General features: G+C 47.2%; 1 protein-coding gene across 3 annotated transcripts in view; it reads right to left on the bottom strand.

The window, feature by feature from the left end:
* Positions 1-13,654: 13,654 nt before the first annotated feature.
* Positions 13,655-20,137, bottom strand: part of DLGAP4 (DLG associated protein 4) — a 91,013-nt gene continuing 84,530 nt past the window's right edge. For all 3 annotated transcript variants that reach the window (XM_065893539.1, XM_065893538.1, XM_065893540.1), the window contains 3 exons: positions 15,860-15,951; positions 14,811-14,966; positions 13,655-13,959 (listed from right to left, as the gene is read on the bottom strand). In XM_065893539.1, the coding sequence (XP_065749611.1) occupies positions 13,741-13,959; positions 14,811-14,966; positions 15,860-15,951 (467 nt within the window). In that variant the 3' untranslated portion in view covers positions 13,655-13,740. The remainder of the gene's footprint in view (positions 13,960-14,810; positions 14,967-15,859; positions 15,952-20,137) is intronic.

Raw genomic sequence — 20,137 nt, 5'->3', positions numbered from 1 at the left:
GTGAGAATTCAGTGAAAGAGTGGCCAGAAAGACCCACGTAGACCCTGGGGAGCCAGCGAGAGGAGCAGGGGCTAGCGGACCCCCGGAGCATCCTTGCCAAAGGGGCTGCACCCCCTGTCCCCCTCTTGTTGGCCTGAGTTGGAGGATGGAGTCTGGAAGGACAGACCCATCCCCTCTGCCCTCGGGCATCAGGTCCATCAGTTTGACCCGTGAGGCAACACCTTACCCATCAGCCCCTACCTGGACTGCCGTCCTGCTCTCTCTCCCCTTTGATCCAACACGGACGTTCCCAAGGAACTTTTCAACGCCCAGTTACTTACTCTGTAAATATTAACTGACACCTGCTACCTGCCAGGCACTGTGCTTGGGTGCTGGGGTAAGTACTCAAGTAATTGCACTCAGGAAGCATTTGTTCTTGTGGAGGGAAATACCATGAACAAGTGGCTCCATGGCTTGGAGGGTAGAAATAAATGCCTTGAGGGAGAATAAAACTAGGTGAGGGGAGAGAGAGTAACAGGAGGTGGGGCTGCCTCCCAGGAAGTGACATCTGGGCAGCGCTGAAGGATGTGAGGGAGTGAGCCAGCCCAGTGAGCCTCTGAGGCAGAAGCCCTGTAGGGGGAGCTTGGCCAGGTCACGGTCAAGGAGCAGCGGGAGGTCAGTGTGACTGAGGGGAGGGGGGTGGGAGAGGAGGTCTGAGAAGCACTAGGGACCTAGCCCGGGGATCCTTGTGTTACCCCAAAACTGGATTTGCCTCTTGGTGGGTGTCAAGCCAATAGACCCTAACACGCCAAAGATCTGGAGAAGGAAGGATTTATTATTACTTGCAGCCAGTAAGGAGAATCTTACTGGTGATCTTTCCCAAAGCAGTGTTTCCCTGAACAGCAAAACGGGGGAAGTTTTAAGCTAAGGGTACATGCATATTCATGAAGGGGCTTGAGCAGAGCAGAAATCCGCGTGGAAATGGGGCCAAGGTCCAAGCTTTAGCTGAAGTCAGGAGGGTCAGCGTTATCCTCCGCCTGGGGTGGGGGTCTTAGTCCCTGCAGGGCGCAAAGACAAGTTATTATGCCTGTCCCTTGAGGAGGAGCTAGGACTCTGCTCTATCAGTGCACTGTTGTCTGACTGCCTTTTCTCTGTTCCTGCATTCCTTTGTTCTCTTAAGATCATTAATTACTGAGATCTGTTCAAGGGCAAGCATTGTGGTCAGGCTTAGATCACAGAATGACTTAGGCCAAAATGACTTCTCTTATGTCAAGAAAGCCATTCCCGGTTCTCTTTCTCCAGGGACCCCTTAACCTACCTGCTTACACTCGGAGGCTGCTGTAAGACATCAGAGAGTTCTGAGCAGAAGGGTGGCGTGATCTGGCTTATGTTCTAACTGAATCCCCTTTGGGGTTGGGGAGGGGGAAGCAGGGAGACCAGTGAGGAGCTATTCAACAGGATGAGGTGTCCAGACTAGTGTGGTGGCAGTGGGAGAAGTGATGGGATTCTGGACATATTTTTTTGGCTCGGGAGGGAGGGTGGCCATGCAGTGCGGCTTGTAGGATCTTACTTCCCCGACCAGAGATCAAACCTGGGCCCTCGGCAGTGAAAGCGTGGAGTCTTAACCACTGGATCACCAGGGAATTCCCATCTGGACATATTTTGAAGTTGCATCCAATAGGATTTTCGCATAGATTGGTATGTGTGTGAGAGTCAAGGAAGACTTGAAGACTCCAAGGGTTCTGGTCTGAGCAGCTGGAGAGAAAGAGCTGCCATTTTCTAAAATGAGTCTCTTATGGAAGGAGCAGGTTTAGTGAGAGATCAGAAGTTCTGTTTTGGACATATTAAATTTTTAAAACTTTACTTTGAAATAGTTTCAAACTTACAGTAAAGTTATAAGAACTGTACAAAGAGCTCCTATATACCTTCACTCAGGTTCTCTCATTGTTAACATTTGGCTTTATTATACTGTCTTGTGTGTGTGTGTGTGTGTGTGTGTGTGTGTGTGCGTGCGTGCGTGTATCCTCCTCCCCAGCCATCTGAGAGTAAGTTGCACACATCAAGCCCTTTTACCCCGAAATACTTCAGTGAGTATCTCCTAAAAAGGAGATTATATTACATATCCATGTTACAGTGATTAAAATCAGGAAAAAATTTTTATTGAAATATAGTTGATGTACAGTATTATAAGTTACAGGTGTACAATATAGTGATTCACAATTTTTTTTTTTTTTTGCGGTGCGCGGGCCTCTCACTGTTGTGGCCTCTCCCATTGCGGAGCACAGGCTCTGGACGTGCAGGCTCAGCAGCCATGGCTCACGGGCCTAGCCGCTCCGTGGCATCGTCCCGGACCGGGGCACGAACCCGTGTCCCCTGCATCGGCAGGTGGACTCTCAACCACTGCGCCACCAGGGAAGCCCTAATACTATATATATATATTTTTTGGCTGCATTGGGTCTTCATTGCTGCGCACGGGCTTTCTCTAGTTGTGGTGAGCAGGGGCTACTCTTCCTTGCGGTGTGTGGGCTTCTCACCGCGGTGGCTTCTCTTGTTGCGGAGCATGGGCTATAAGCATGTGGGCTTAGTAGCTGTGGCACACGGGCTCAGTAGTTGTGGCTCGCGGGCTCTAGAGCGCAGGCTCAGTAGTTGTGGCACACGGGCTTAGTTGCTCTGCGGCATGTGGGATCTTCCCAGACCAGGGCTCGAACCCGTGTCCCCTGCATTGGCAGGTGGATTCTTATCCACTGTGCCACCACGGAAGTCCCGATTTAATACTATTATCTAATTTACAATCCATATTCAGGTTTTGCCAATTATCCCAATAATGTCCTTTATAAAAAATTTCTTTCTGGTCCAGTAGCCAATCCAAGGTTATCATATTTCTTTGATCTCCTTCTCTCTCTGTGTGTGTGTGTGTGTGTGTGTGTGTGTGGTAAAGTAACAAAATTTATCATTTTAACCAATTTTAAGTGTACAGTTCAGTGGCATTAAGTACATTCACATTGTTGTACAACTATCACTACCATCCATCTCCAGAACTATTGATAAATTCTGTAGCCATTAAATAGTAACTCCCTGTTCTTTTCCCTGAGCTGCTAGGTAACCATCATTCTACTTTCTGTCTCTATGAATTTGACTACTCTGGGTCCCTCATATAAGTGGAATCAAACAGTATTTGTCCTTTTGTGACCAGTTTATTTCACTTAGCATAATTTCTTCAAGGTTCATCCATTTTTTAGCATATGTCAGAATTGTTTTCCTTCTTAAGGCTAAATAATATTCCATTGTGTGGAGAGACCACATTTTGCTTATCCATTCATCTGTCACCAGACATGTGGTTCTTTCCATCTTTGGCTGTTGTGAATAATGCTGCTATTAACATGGGTGTAGTACAAATATCTTTTCACGTCCCTGCTTTTTATTCTTTGGGGGTATATATCCAGAAGCAAAATTGCAGGATTATATGGTAATTCTGTTTTTAATTTTTTTGAGGAACCGCCATACTGTTTTCCACAGAAGCTGTACCATTTTACATTCCCACCAACAGTGCGCAAGGGTTGTAATTTCTCTACATCCTCGCCAACACTTGTTATTTTCTGTTCTTCTTTCTTCCTTCCTCCCTTCCTTCCTTCCATCCTTTTTTCCTTCCTTCCTTCCTTCCTTTCTTTCTTTTTAATAATAGTCATCCTGGGCTTCCCTGGTGGCACAGCGGTTGAGAGTCCGCCTGCCGATGCAGGGGACACGGGTTCATGCCCCGGTCTGGAAGGATCCCACATGCCGCGGAGTGGCTGGGCCCGTGAGCCATGGCCGCTGAGCCTGCGTGTCCGGAGCCTGTGCTCCGCAACGGGAGAGGCCGCAACACTGAGGGGCCCGCATACCGCAAAAAAAAAAAAAAAATAATAGTCATCCTAATGGGTGTGAAGTGATATCTCATTGTGGTTTTGATTTGTATTTCCATAATAACTAACATTAAGTATCTTTTCATGTGCTTATTGACCATTTGTGTATCTTCTTTGGAGAAATGTCTATTCAAATTCTTTGCCCATTTAAAAAATCAGGTTGTTGGACTTCCCTGGTGGTCCAGTGGTTAAGACTTCATGCTTCCACTGCAGGGGGCACGGGTTTGATCCCTGGTCAGGGAACTAGGATCCCGCATGCTAAATGACATGAGCCCCCCCCAGAAAAAAATCAGGTTGTTTTTTTGTTGTTGAGTTGTAAGAGTTTTTTAATATATTCTGGATATTAATCCCTTATCAGATAATATGATTTGCAAACATTTTCTTCCATGCTGTGGACTTCTCTGTTTAAAATAATTTTAAAAATTTATATAATTTTTATATACCATAAAATTCACCCTTTTCAAGTGTACAATTCAGTGGTTTTAGAATACTCACAGAGTTCTACAACCATCACCACCATGTAATTCCAGAACATTTTATCAGCCCCCAAGAATCAACATACTCATTAGCAGTCACTCCCCACTTCCCCTCCCCCTCATCCCCTGGCAAACACTAATCTACCTTCTGTCTCCGGATTTGTTTACTCTGGAAATTTAATGTAAGTGGAATCATATAATATGTGGCCTTTTGTGACTGTCTTCTTTCACTTAGCATGATGTTTTCAAGGTCCATCTCCGTTATAACATGTATCAGTACTTCATTCTTTTCATTGCTGAAGAGTATTCCATTCTATTGCTATACCACATTTTGTTTACATATTTATCAGTTGATTGATATTTGGGTTGTTTCCACTTTTTGGCTATTATAAATAATGCTGCTATGAATGTTGGTGTATAAGTTTATGTGTGGATGTATATATTCACTTTTTTGGATATATATCTAAGAGTGGAATTGCTGGGTCATCTGTTAACTCTATGTTTAAACTTTTGAGGGGCTTCCAAACTGTTTTCTTCAGTGCTGCGTTGTTTTATATTACCACCAAAAATGTGAGGGTTCCAGTTTCTCCACATCCTCACTAACACTAGTCTTCTAGTCATCCTATTGGGTGTGAAGTGGTATCTCATTGTGGTTTTGATTAACATTTCCCAAAAGACTTGTTATCTTGAACACCTCTTCACGTGCTGATTGGACATTTGTATGTCTTCTTTGAAGAAACGATTATTCAGATATTTTGCCCATTTTAAAATTTCTTTTTTTGTTGTTGGGTTGCAAAGGTGCTTTGTATAGTCTAGCTATTACACCCTTACCAGGTATATGATTTTCAAATCTTCTCTCCCATTCCGTGGGTTATCTTTTCATTTTTTGGTTTGTTTAAAGATGCATAAATGTTTTTAACTTTGATGAAGTTTATTTTTTTTGGTTTCTTGTGCCTTTTTTTATCATATCCGTGAAACCACTGCCTAATCCAAGGTTGTAAATATTTATACCTATGTTTTATCCTAAGAGTTTTGTAGTTTTAGCTCTTCAATTTAGGTCTCTAATTCACTTTAAGTTAATTTTGTATATGGAGTGAGGTAAGGGTCTAACTTCCTTCTTTTGCATGTGGATATCCAGTTGTCGCAGCACCATTTGCTGAAAAGACTATTCTTTCTCCATTGAATTTTCTTGGCTCTCTTGTTGAAAATCAGTTGTCCATAAATGTATGGGTTATTTCTGGACTCTCAATTCTACTTCATTGATACATATGTCTACCCTTATGGCAGTACCACACAATCTTGATTACTTTAGTTTTGTAATCAGGAAGTGTTTCATCCAACTTTGTTCTTCTTTTTCACTATTGCTTGGCTATTCAGAGTCTCTTGCATTTCCATATCAGTTAAGATCAGCTTGTCAATTTCTACAGAAGAGGCAGCTGGGATTTTGATAGAGATTGTGCTGACCCTGTAGGTTAATTTGGGGGAGCATTGCCTTCTTAACAATATTAAGTCTTCTGATCCATGAACATGAAGTGCCTTTCCTTTTACTTAGATCTTTTAAAATTTCTCTTAATGATGTTTTGTAGTTTTCAGTTTACAAGTCTTGTACTTCTTTTGTTAAATGTATTCCTAAGTGTTTTGATCTTTTTGATGCTATTGTAAATGGAATTGTTTTCTTAAACTCATTTTCAGTGTGTTCACTGGTAGTTGAACTGTTTTTACTCACGATACTTCTGACACCAAATATGTGGGTATTTTCCTCACACCAGTCAATTCTCCAACTCTCTGGACACCAATTGGATGTCCTACTATTCAGTTCAATTCTAACCCTAACTACTTGGAGTTAGTGTCAGACTCCACAGGTTTAAGGGCTCAGTCCCACAAGATTTCCCTCACATCAGACCCAGGTTACCCACACCTTTGTCCAACTTGACTACGAATTGTGGATTACTACACATCCCTCCCCGCCAGTGTTAGGGAACTGTTGACCAAAACCACCAGCCTTAGCCAGGCTCACTTGCCTGAGTTGTCTCACAACAGGAAGTCCCGATAAGGACTGGAATCCATCTTGGCTGAGAGATGAGCATGTCACCAGGAAGGATCCCGAGTGAGACTATGGGCCACGCAAGATGACTGGCCAGAGACAACCCGGAAACTAATCCCATTACCACAAACCCTGAGACTTTGAGCCATGTGGCAGAGCACTTCTCCTGGGTTCCCTTACCCTACCGCTCTCTGCCTGGGCGCCCCTTCCCGATAAATTCTTTTGCTTTGTCAGCACGTGTGTCTCCTTGGACAGTTCCTCTCTGAGTGTTAGACAAGAGCCCACTCTCGGGCCCTGGAAGGGGTCCCCCTTCCTGCAACACCAGGATAAATAATTTCTTTGAACTGCTCATAGAACTCAGGAAAGCAGTTTAATTACTATTATCAGTTTACTATAAAGGATACAACTCAGGAACAGCCAAATGGAAGAGAGGCACAGGATAAAGTGGGGGCAGGGGAAAGGGGGAGCTTCCATGCGCTCTCCGGGGATGCCGTTTTCTCAGCACCTTGACGTGTTCACCAGCCTGGAAGGACTCCAACCTCTGTTGTGTAGGGGTTTTTACGGAGGTTTCATTACAGAGGCATGATTAAATCTTTGGCCATTATGACTGACTGAATCTCCAGCCCCTCTTCCCTCCCTGGAAGTTGGGGAATGAGGCTGAAATTTCTAACCCTCTAACCATGTCTTTGTCTTTCTAGCAACCAGCCCCTATCCTGAAGCTATCTAGGGGCCCCCAACCACCAGTCCTGCCATTAGCATACAAAAGATTCTCATCACTCCAGAGAGTCCAAGGGTTTCAGGAGCTGTGTACCAGGAGCTAGGGGCGAAGACCAAATATTTATTGTTTATTACATCACAGTAGAGATACAATGTTTTTGTTTTTTTTTTTTTTTTGCGGTACGCGGGCCTCTCATTGTTGTGGCCTCTCCTGTTGCGGAGCACAGGCTCCGGACGCACAGGCTCAGCGGCCGTGGCTCACGGGCCCAGCCGCTCCGCGGCATGTGGGATCCTCCCGGACCGGGGCACGAACCCGTGTCCCCTGCATCGGCAGGCGGACTCCCAACCACTGCGCCACCAGGGAAGCCCACGATTGGTTTTTGTATATTGATCTTGCTTCCAGGAACACTGCTGAACTAATTTATTAACTCTGATAATTTTTTTGTGGATAACTTAGGGTTTTCTATATGAAAGATCATGTTATCTGCAAATAGAGGTAGTTTAACTTTCTTTCCAATTTAGATGCCATCCATTCATTCATTTATTCATTCTTGCCTAAAGGCCCTGGCTGGAACCTACCGTACAATATTGAGTAGAAGTGGCAAGAGTGAACCTCTTCGTCTTGTTCCTTATCTTGAGGGGAAAGCTTTCAGTCTTTCACCATTAAACATGTTAGCTGTGGATTTTCTTTTTTTTTTTTTTGGATGTCCATTATCAGCTTGAGGATGTTCTAATTTGTTGAGCGTTTTTATCATGAAAGGGTGCTGGGTTTTATCAAATGTTTATTCTGCATCTGTTGAAATGTCTTTAATCTCTGGCCCTTAGAACTGTCCTTTTTAGCTTTTCTATGTCTTTCATGCACTGACATTTTTGGAGAGTCCCAGCCTGTTTCTTGGTGCTCCCTCATGATTAGCTTCAGGCTATGGACTTTCGACAGGGATATCACAGAAGTGATGCTGTATTCTTCCCAGTGCATCTTATCAGGAAACACGTATGATGTTATTATTACCAGTGATGGGAAAAAATTAACTTTGGCCATCTAGTGTCTGCCAGATTTATTCATCAGAAAATTACTGTTTTTCCCTTTTGTAATTAATATGTTCATTAATAGGTAATTTGTGGGGTGCTCCTTTGAGACTAAATATTCTGTTCCTCATCAGACTTTTACGCGTGGCTTTTAACGCGCACTGATGATCCAGTTGTTACTACGATGCTTGTCAAATGGTGATTTTTCTAACGATTCTCACTTCCTTTTACTGGTTGGTGGACGTGTTAACTTTGAGATTACCTGTTAGATGTCTAAGTGGAGGTGGTGAGAGGGAAGTGCAAAGTTCAAGGAAAGGTACAGGTTGTAGATTTAGAGGTAGGAGTTATCAGTCTGTAGAAGGTTAAAGCCATTAGCAGCTGACGGTCTCCAAGGGCCCATGTCCCCTGTTGGTCACAGGGCTTCACCAGGCCTGGGGTCCGCTGACATGTTTTAGAGACAAACCCTGGTGCTGACTGGGTCACCAGAGTACCATGGCTCCATGGAGGCTGGGACTGGGGGCTCCTGTCTTATGGGAAGCTGGTTCTGTGGAAGGAAGTGTCCTTGCTCTGTTCAAAGCTGGTAAAAGCCCTTACTACTTAACCTGGCATTCAAGGCTTGTCCAGCACCACCCCTTCCCTGAGCGGCACAGTCTTACACTTCTGCCTCTGCTTGCTGTGCCCTTCACTGCCACAGCTTGGGGAACTCCCGCTCATCCTTCAAAGCCCAGCTCAAATATTACCTTCTCTGTGAAGTCCCACCTCTACTCCCCGCAACAAGGTCATTCATTTAGAAAACAGTTCTTGAGGCTCTCCTCTGTGCTAGGCACTGAGACTAGTGAAAAAAAACTCTATTCCTGCCCTCGGGGGGGCCCATTGTTTCCTGGTGGAGACAGATATTCATGAGTAATCTCACAGATCTAAGCATCAGTGACAGCAACAAAGCAAGGTAAGTGAAGTGACCGTCCAGCTCCAAGAGTTAGAGCAGGGGGTTTGCACCAACCTGGCCTGGCTGAGGTGCTTTGGGAAGGTTTCACTGCAGAAATGCCAGCTGGCCTGTGAGCTGAGGCAAGAATAGATGCATTGGTGGGGGAGCCATGGCTCCCTGTGCAAGGCCTGAGGTGAGGCTGGAAGGCAGAGGGCAGGGGATGGGCTCCCGTGGGAGACGTACCTAGAAAGGTGGGCACAGGCCTCCAAGGCCAAGGTGAGGAGGCTGGATTTTCTCTTGCTGGTTCTGGGAAGGCTTCAAAGGGTCCTGAGCAGAGGGGGTTTCGAGGAGCCCCTCTGGCCGCCGTGAGGAGGAGGCAGTGGGGTCACGTTGACGTTTCAGATCAGCCAGACTCACATCAGTAGGAGATACAACTTCATGTTTTGGTTTAGATTTATTTTTATTTATTTATCGATTTAGTGCCAGGTCTTAGATGCAGCATGGCATCTCTCAGTTGCGGCATGCAGACTTCTTAGTTGCGACACGTGGACTCTTAGTTGCGGCACGCGTGCGGCACCTAGTTCCCCAGCTGGGGATCGAACCTGGGTCCCCTGCATTGGGAGCGCAGAGTCTTACCCACTGGACCACCAGAGAAGTCCCGATACAACTTCATTTTAAGTTTCTTTTATAAACCCCATTCCAGTGCTGGTGGTAGGAACTTCATCTCAGTTGGTCTGGGGGTCCTCATGGTCTCTGGATCTCAGGCCACTGGTGACGATGGCTTTGTCCTGTTGGCCTGGCCACAAGGCCCCTGAGCCCTGTGCTGCTCCTGGCTACGGCTAAGCCTTCTTTCTCTGCTCTCAGGCTATGGGGTGGGGACTCCGAAAGGCTTGGGGACCCACAAACTTTTGGGGAGCAGGAGGTTTACAGGGGAACCTGGGCCTCCCTGCTCTCTGACCTGCAGCCTCTGGGTGGTTCTCGGGGACCCAGGGACAGTGAACAGTCTCCTTCTCTGCTCCCTTTCCTCTTCCCCAGCACCCCTCAGGAGGGTGCTTTCTGTCTCTGTTTGGCCCTGTTCCCTCAAGGATTGTGCTTTGGAAATGCAGAAAACGAGGACTCACTCCCAGCTTTTCTAGGAAGCTGCTGTCGGCCTTTCCCTGAAATGACAAATGCCTCCCTGATAGAACAGAGTACAGGAGATGGGACATCATCTAAGCCATCTTCTTGTTCAGACTGTTTAATCTGAGTCATGAGAAAACAGAAATCCAAATTATGTAACATTCTCTAAGATGCTTGGATACTTAAAAAATGTCAGTGTCATGAAAAAAAAAAAAAAGTGGGGAAACTTTTCTGATTCAAGGAGACTAAAGAGACTTGATAACTGAAAGCAGCGAATGATCCTTCACTGGATCCTGGATGGATACAAAGTAAAAGCCATGGAGGACATTCCTCTGGCACTTGGAGTATGGCCCTGCTTTAGCTGGTATTGATGTCTGGGCACTAAGTGCCCTCCTGGGTAGGGGAGGTGCTCGAGGGTCACTCATGTGTTAAATTAGAGTAATAGTGGTATTGTGCTCATGTAGGAATGCCCTTATTCTTAGGTGTCGCCTGGTGTATTTGGGGGTGAAGCAGCATGGTGTGTACAGCTTATTTCTAAATGGCTCAAGGTGAGGGGGGTGTCTGTGTATGTCCCTGACGGGAACAATGCAAATATGGCAAAATCTTGACAGTTGGTGATTCTGGGTAAAGGACATTAAACTCTTCTTTCAACTTGGGGAGGGTGGGCCTCTCCTCTGCTACACCAGCAGGGCTGGGAGAGGGCCCAGGTACTATGATACAGGGAGTGCAGGACCCTCCCTGAGACCCTGATCTAACCCTCAAGGCCCCTCCCCTGCTGCCGCAGAAACACTCAGGCTCTGAAGGGGTAAAAGTGTCCACCCAGTTCCCCGAGGCCCATCAGGAGTAGAGCTGGGCTGCTCGCTGGTCAAGTCCAGCGTGACTGCCTCCTGCGTTCACTCACACCTCTGAGTATCTGGCTCAGTGCCCAGGCAACCTGAAACCCATCCACTTACCTTTGAGTCACCCTCAGCCATGTCTCAGGGCAGGGGGTAGGTCCAGGAAGGTGCCAGCCCCAGGAGTTAATCTGAGCCATCCATGGTCACTGGACGCTCAGCCACCACTACCAGGATCTAGACATGAGGGCACAGCACTCCTAGCGCCGGGGGTCTGGCCCACAGGCTTCAGATGAGCTCACGAGCGGCCCCTCTGGGGAAGGCAGGGCAGCCCGAACAAAGTTCCTGGGAAGGTAGTTCCCCTGGGCTTGAGGTCACCAGCACCTCCGCTGTGCTGTGCCAAGGGAGGAGACCAGGTGCCTGCAGCTCGGCCGGGCCCGAGAACTTTCTGAAACACATGTTCTTACCACCAGACATGGGCACCTACTGTTCCGCCTGCTCTCCCCTGCACCCCATCCTCATCTCCCAAAGCCGGTTAATACCCACTGTCCTTCAGCCTTGACCTGGGTTTGGCGGAGCTGTCATGGCTTCCCACAGCCGCACTGTGCTGCATCTCTTTTTCTGCTATCTGCTGTAGACTGGAACTCACCTATGGCATGTTCCGTGTCTCCCCCACCGGGGCGTGAGCTCTATGAGCAGGGTAGGTGCTCAGGAAGTACATCCAGTGCATGTAACTGTCAGGGTGCAGGCAGCTGCTGGGGTACCGAGTGCCCCGTCCTGGGTGAAGCGCACGCAGAGTCGGGGTCTACGGAGGGGGCGTGAGTTGTCAGCGTGAGCAGCCCATCTCAGAAGCATTTATTTCTCTGGAGGAAGCTGGTCAGGCAGATGTTACACACTCATCTTTCGGGAAGGGAACCGAGAGCTTAGTTTTCTTGCTGGGGGTCAAAGAGCTGGTGCATGAGAGCGCTGGCGTTACAGTTTGCCGTCGTCAGCCTGTCTCCAAGGAGCTGCCACTTGGAAGGGGTCTGGCTGTCTCCTGGGGCGTCTACTCCACCCGCCTCATCCCAGCCTGGCCCGCCCCGCTGCAATAACACCATGAGCCCGTGGTGCACGTTACCTCATTTATTCTCACAACATGCCTGTGAGGTAGGGAGGGGCGGGGACTGTCCCCATTTTACAGAGGAGGAAGTTGAGGCACACAGAGGTCAAGTGACTTGCCCAAGGTCACAGACGGCGGCCAAGCTGGAATGGGCCCTAGAGCAGGCCCACAGTTCACCCGGGGCCCCTGTGGCAGGTGCTGGACACGAGGACGTCTCCAGTGCCGCAGCCGTGGCCACAGGAGAGCAGTCGTCGTGCACGGAGCTTGCTGCAGGCCTGGCCTCGCCCTCTCCCTCCCTGCCCCCCACCTCACCCTGCACGCCTGGGCCATCACAGCTCAGGGCTCATGACACCCTGGGAGTGGGGCTGGGGGGCAGGGGAGAGAGAAGGATGACCGGGGTAAAAAAATAGAAAACTCAGAGGCCAGGCAGATGGGCCCATGGCTGGGGAGCGGGGGGCAGGTGAGAGACAAAAAAAGGGGGAGCTGCTTACACACAAGGTATATATTTTTACACACACTTGTACACACACCTAGATATAGTACATGTAAAAATATATGCTATTCACACACCCGCCTCCTGCCAGGTGCCCCCGAGAGCCAGCGGTGGCGCTGGTGGGCATGGGTGAGCAGAGGGGCGTTTGTTAAATATACACTCTAAGGTCTATGTGCATATGTACACATACGTACAGACACAGCCGCCCGCCCCTCGGGTACTGTACACAGGCTCGGCCAGGGACACATGACCCCTGGAAAATGGGGTCCCTCTCTTGAGTGGCCCCTGCAAGTCACTCTAGGTCATACATTTTGCTGAAGGAAGAAGGGGCTGGAGAGAAGAAAAAGGCGGGAGTCTGGAGTGTGGTAAGCTGTGGTTTTTATCTCATTCCCACCCCCACCCCCCCCAAAGACTTCAGCCCTCCTTATGGTCTCAGAGAGGCGAGTCACCCACCTGACGCTGCCTAGGGCTGGCAGATCACAGTGGGAGGGCTGCTTCTGCTGAGAGGAACCTGTATTTGCGTGTGCGCGCGTGCGCGAGCACTCGGTGGGGGAGGGGACGCGTGTCCATCTCTCTGTCCTCTGGGCTCACCCACAAAAAGGGCTGAGAACCAGAAAGCCGATAGTCAGGATGGTGACCCCTGTGTGAGCTCTTAAGGGAAAAGAGAAAAACATAAGAATGAAAACTCCAAGGTCAGAGCTGGGGTAGCCAGGAAAAGGAGGAAGGACATGGCAGGTGCCCAAGGCTGCCCTTGGGCTGTCGTCATCTTGTAAACAAGCTAGTTTAAGTTCTCATTAGATAGAGCAAGTAAAAAGACCGTAGTCTGGAGGCTGGGCCAGGGCGTTGCCGAAGTCCATCTATCTAGTCCACCACGGCCAGCAAGAGGAAAAAAAAGTTTTATAGTTTTGTGTTTCTGTTGATTTTTTTGTGAAGTCTTCATAACCTAAAGCTGGGAGGGACCCAAGAAAGCCAAATTGTGAGCCCTTGTATGCGTCAATTTGAAAGTTGGCTCAGGGTCTCTAGACAGAATAACCACACTGAAGGTTGAGAAAATTTTGTTCCTTTCGCATTTAGTTTGTAGGTTTCTTTTTTTAATGACTTAAAATTGTTTTGCTTCCTGCTTCCTGGTCTCAGAGCCGGGTCTGGGCCTCAGGGACATAAATCTCGATGCTGTCCGCGCTCTCCGTGGCTGAGTTCTGCCGCACGGAAGCTGCCCGCTTGGCCGCCAGGAGCCTCTTGCGGGCCTCCTGACGCTGCTTGTCCCCAGCGTCAGAGGCCTTGTCACGGCTCACTGCCGGCTTGGATTTGGCTGGCTTCTTTGGGACCGGAGGGGGTAGTTTCTTCTCTTCCTTTAGTGAGACAGTGAGGAGAGAAGAAAAATAAAATAGAGGTGCCACCTTTTGTGTGGTGCTACCACCCACCGTATGCTGGCAGCTGGAGCCTCCACCCCAGCTTCCCCGCATCGGGCACAAGCAACACACATTTGGAATCAGGAAGCCACAAGAAGCGATGATGGTGGGAATAGCACAAGGCATAGGAGCAAAAAGCAAGCTTACAATCCTAGAATGTTCTAGTAGGAAGGGACAGACAGATCACCTCTTCCCACCCCTGCTCTGAACCACTGAGAGCCTGAAATTCACACAGGAATCGTATAGCCAGAGATGGGATTTAAATTCAGGGCCTCCGACTCCCAGGTCACATTTCACATGCTATTCTAGGGGATCAGAACTCACAAGGGCCACAGTCCAGTAACCAATAACCAAAGGGGTCATTGGGTGCCACGGTTTTACAGATGGAAGCCTGAGCCTCAGGGAAGAGGCTGGCCCAGGAGGCAGAATCGGGTCCAGACCCCTGTACTCCTGGCAGCGTGGTCCTAGGAGAAGGACCATTTTTCTACCTCCAAGGTTCCAACGGCTGTGTCTACGCTAGTGCTCTGGGCCGTGGGCATGTGTCTCCCACTTTCTGAACGTGCAGGGCAGGAAGGCATGCTTCGGGGGGCGGGGGGCAGCCTCAACTACACAGAGCGAGTGGCATGCTGGACGAGCGCCGAGCGTGGACCCCGCACACTGATGGACGTGAGCCCCCAGCTCAAAGACGACACACAGAGAAGGGAGCCAAGCAGCACTGACCGATGTGGCCAGCGTTATTGCCGACCAGGAATTTGTCCCTGGACTTCCCCTCCGCACTGCTCCATGCTCACCTTCCTCTTCTCGGGGGTCTCCACCAGCTGCCAGCTGTTGGCCTTGAGGTGGTAGAGTTCATCAAACTTCATGCTGATGTCCTCGATGGACAGCTGCAGCAGGTCCCAGAACCCTGCCAGGTCCTGGGCTGTTGGACGTGGGTTGGCATCAGGGTTCTGTGGGACAGACGGGGATCAGTGGGGCAAGGAGGGCAGAGGCTTGTCCTGCACCCCATCCCAAGTACTGTCTCCTAGCTCTGCCAGCCCTGGTTGGCTTCTCTCGAGGCCTGGTCTTACTCTCCTGTTCCCAGGGTCGGGTCAGTATCTGTATGAGCGAATGAACCCAGTTCCTGATTACTGCTGGCCCTGATGGTGGAGAGCTTTGGGAGAGAGAGACAGTCCTATCATGAGAGTGGGTCCTGCACACACATGGGGACTGAGGCCTTCGCCACCACTGAAGGGCTACAGGGAGGAGGCAGGATGGCTCCCAGGTGGGTGTGATTCCAGAATCCGTGTGGTTTCCAGCCCATCGTTCTGTTCTCTGACAGCACATTCCTCATCAGGACTTCCCCAGTGAACACCCAAACGCCTACCAGTCCTAGAGACAAACACTCGCCACTGTCCTCCACCCCTGGGGGTTACCCCACCCCTGCCAGATGGAAAGAGGCCTCCACAGGAAAGGCTGCTGCCTAGCGGCAAGGGTGAAGGCGAGGGAAACCCACCAAGTGTCATGGTGGTTATTTCTTTAGTTCTTACCTTGATTGACTGTCTTCTTAGATATAGAGTATGTTGTATATAAATAAATCAGTGCCAACTGATTTTTAACTTTCATGTGGCTGTTTTTACATAGAGTTCACTTTTCTATTTTAGAAGGTAGTAGAGCTCTGAAAGGACCATTCCTGGCCCTTTTCCTGTGCTAGGCACTGACACACACCACTGTCATCTTTCCAATGCCATGAGGAAGCAGCACCTTCTCCACGTTAGAGAGGAGGTCACAGAGGCTTAGAGGCTAATCCAGCTGGGGGATCTGGCTAGAAGACCCACTGTGGAGGAAGAAGAATCACACTCACCAAGTTTTGCTCACAGAGGCCCCGGAACTGCTGGAATTTCTGTGACATCAGTAGCTGGGCACTGCCCACAGCACTGAGGACTTTCCCTAAGACTGAGAAAGAGAAGGTGGAAAAAGACTGAGCAGAGCACAGGGTCTGCTGGGGTGGAACACAGGATCAGGGTCATGGCTTCCACCTCCCCTCCCCGCATTAGGACACCAATCATTATTTGGTGATGGCAGTCAGTCTTCATTTTATTTACACATTAACCCACTCTCACTGTGAAAAATGCAAACCAGACACATAAAGTGAGCCCCATCCCCTAGTTGCTAAGGACATTTTATGGCAATAAATTTAAAAACTAAGTTTAAATGGAAAAAATTTTCAGGAAAACATAAATTACTATCAATCATAGACTCAAGAAGAAATAGAAAATCTGATTAGGCCAATAACTGTTTTAAAAAACTGAAGCAGGAGTTAAAAATCTTCCCCAGAAAAAGGAACCAGGCCTATGTAGTTTTACAGGTGTGGTTTTACAAAACCTTCCAGGAATAGATAATCCTTGTTTTATACATTCAAATTCTTCCTGAGAGTAAATGAACAGAAAATGACAGCAAATTTCAGGAGCCGAGAGAACAGAGGACATGCCAAGAATAGGGCACTTTCGTTATGCACATAAAAGTCTTAAAGCAAAGAGAATCCAACAGAAGAGTTCACCATGAAGTGTTCAGCCCAGGAAAACAAGGCTGAAATCTTTTAGTGTGATTTCCAGTTTTAAAGTGGTGGCAGGAAAACGGTACTACCTCCTAGCCCCCTTAGAAATCACTGAAAAGCAAAACAGTATAAACAAGAAATAAAAATGCGAACTGTCTCCTGACAGAACTCTCGAACGCAGTGTATGAGGAAGGCTGCCACGTGCAGTGACAGCCACACAGGAGGCTTCTTGGGATTGAAAGGCTCAGATAAAGGTGGCAGTTCTGAGTTCTCAAATGTAGCATAACTTGAGAGGAGAAGCCAATAATCTCTTATTTGAAATAAAAGGGGGTGTGGACTGCAGCAGGAGCGTTCCTGGACCTGGTTCAGCACCAAAGGTGGGGGGCAGGGGGACGAGGACGAAACTGCATGGTAACCGCCCTCTAGTTGCCTGGGGAGAACACTAGGTTGAAGAACACACCCTGCACCCATCACCATGCCTGAGGAATTCCTGCCAGCCTGGGACACAGTCCTGGCTCCTCTCCCACAGTGGTCTACTTACGGCAGCTCATGAAGGAGGAATTCCACCTCATTCAGAAATTAGTTATTAAAAAGGAACCAACACAGGAGCTAAATATGTTATAGGAGCAGTAAATGGCAGATGCACGCTCACCAGAAAGCTGTTGCCAGAGAGCAGATGAAAAGTGTGACATTTAGCCACAAATATTTAAACAGTAGTTCAAAGCAGAGATAAGGTACTCTGAAAAGAGATGCAAGACAATGGAAGGGGATAAAACATGAGCTCTGGAACTAGTGCAAGAGAAAAATCAGGCATCACAGAAACAAGGGCCATGATGGACACAGCACAAAGAATAAACCCTGATGAAAACCAATAAGGACAAGGAGGACAGGAGTGCAAAAGCTCCTGGCACAAAACACTTGCACTGCTAGATTAACAAGGCAAGGCGTCTTAAATGAATAGCTAAGCTGCTGAGGATAAAATGACCCCCCACCCGCAGAAGGTAGTGGGTATATGTGCCTGGCTTGGTCTGAAGTAGGATAGGAGGGCTTCCCTGGTGGTGCAGTGGTTAAGAATCCACCTGCCAATGCAGGGGATGTGGGTTCGATCCCTGGTCTGGGAGGACCCCACATGCCGCGGAGCAACTAGGCCCGTGCACCACAACTACTGGAACCTGCGCACCTAGAGGCTGTGCTCTGCAACAAGAGAAGCCACAGCAATGAGAAGCCTGCGCACGGCAATGAAGACTAGCCTCTGCTCGCTGCAATGAGAGCAAAGCCCGCACACAGCAACAAAGACCCAATGCAGCCAAAAATAAAATAATTAAAAAAAAAAAAAGTAGGATGGGAATAAGAGGAAAAGTCTCTCCTGAGAATTCCTAACCATAAGACTGCACTTAGGTACCTTATTTTTTAAGAAATAAAGGAAGCAACTAGATGTATTAAAAAGATGAGACTGTTTTTAAAAACGTGACTGAGAGACATGGAGGCGAGAGGGAGACTTAAAATACATCTATCAGAGTTCTAAAAGGACGGAGAGAATGGAAGAAAAGAAATTTATTCAGAGAGATGATTCAGAATATGAATAAAGGAACCATCCCAAACTCATTTTATGAAGCTAGATAACCTTGGTACTAAAACAGGACAAGGATGAGAAAGGAAAATTACCAGCCAAGTAATCCTGCCTTTGAAGAAAGGCAAAATTATTAAATCAGATATTAACAAAAGTACAACCGTGTACTAAAATAATATAACTCAGCTGGGTTTATTCTGGTAATACAAGACTGATTCAACATTAGAAAATTCTAATGACTTCTGATTCTGACTATGAAAAACCAGTTACTATCAGACAAACTGAACCCTCCCACCAAGAACAATTAAAAAAAAAAACCTAAATAAAATACCAAAAACAACAAAAAAATCTCTTTCAAGGTATTAAAAAATTACCAAGGCAACCAGAATTTGAGAGGATAAGATGTCAGTGAGAACGGAAACGATATTCAGCCAAGTCTGATATTCTGTACCGCCTTCTACCCCAAGGCATCTCCCAGTTTATAAGCAGCGCAAGGCTGAGGGGCTAGGAAGCCAAGCAGAAAGTGGTGGTTCAGAGCCTGAGAAGCTAAGCAGAACTTGTGGCAGCTCCATGGGGACAGGGAGACCAAAACTGGAATTCGGAGCTACCGGAGCAGACAGGACTTGGGGGAAAGTGCGTCGGGCTGAGCAAAGCTTCCAGCAGTCTTACGATGGGGGAGAAACAAAAATTGGAGCTCAGTGTCTGCCAAGGAGGAAGGGCTTGGAAATACCCCGGGCTGTCCCCAAACCCAGCTCTGAACCAGCTCAATCCCATATTAGATTAAGTTGGTCTGGCCCTCCTCTAACTGTCTGCAAGAAGCAAAAGTAAATTCATTCTCAAAGAATAGAAAATCGTCTTCGAAAAAAAAGAAGAAAAAAAAATCATCCTGAGCTTCAAGTTATCTCTGTAGTTTTTGCATACAGTTTCTGGCATTGAATAAAAATTACCAAGCATGCCACGAGGTAGGACCAAATGACTGCACACCAAAAGAGAAAAATCAGCAAAAAGTAAAAGAACTGTAGGGGATGTAGAGGTATAGGACCAGGGCTTTAAAATGACTGTGAATATGTCCCAGAAAATATATGACATGATGAGGAATTTCAGCAAAGAACCAGAAATCTATCAAAAAGAATCAAATGGAAATTCTAGAACTAAAAAATAGAGTAACTGAAATTAAGACTGCAATAGACTTCAATAAGTGGTGCTGGGAAAACTGGACAGCTACATGTAAAAAGTATGAGATTAGATCACTCCCTAACACCATACACAAAAATAAGCTCAAAATGGATTAAAGACCTAAATGTAAGGCCAGAAACTATCAAACTCTTAGAGGAAAACATAGGCATGTTTCCTCTGTGATTTATGACATAAATCGCAGCAAGATCCTTTTTGACCCACCTCCTAGAGAAATGGAAATAAAAACAAAAATAAACAAATGGAACCTAATGAAACTTCAAAGCTTTTGCACAGCAAAGGAAACCATAAACAAGACAAAAAGACAACCCTCAGAATGGGAGAAAAAAATGGCAAATGAAGCAACTAACAAAGGATTAATCTCCAAAATTTATAAGCAGCTCATGCAGCTCAATAACAAAAAAAAACAACCCAATCCAAAAATGGGCAGAAGACCTAAATAGACATTTCTCCAAAGAAGACATACAGATTGCCAACAAACACATGAAAGGATGCTCAACATCTCTAATCATTAGAGAAATGCAAATCAAAACTACAATGAGATATCATCTCACACCAGTCAGAATGGCCATCATCAAAAAATCTAGAAACAATAAATGCTGGAGAGGGTGTGGAGAAAAGGGAACACTCTTGCACTGCTGGTGGGAATGTGAATTGGTACAGCCACTATGGAGAACAGTGTGGAGGTTCCTTAAAAAACTACAAATAGAACTACCATATGACCCAGCAATCCCACTACTGGGCATATACCCTGAGAAAACCATAATTCAAAAAGAGTCATGTACCAAAATGTTCATTGCAGCTCTATTTACAATAGCCTA

The sequence above is a fragment of the Phocoena phocoena genome, chromosome 15, assembly GCF_963924675.1.
Source record: "Phocoena phocoena chromosome 15, mPhoPho1.1, whole genome shotgun sequence".
Classification (NCBI taxonomy): Eukaryota; Metazoa; Chordata; class Mammalia; order Artiodactyla; family Phocoenidae; genus Phocoena; species Phocoena phocoena.
Note: the sequence above shows the minus strand (reverse complement) of the source record. Positions and strands in the feature narration are given on the sequence as shown.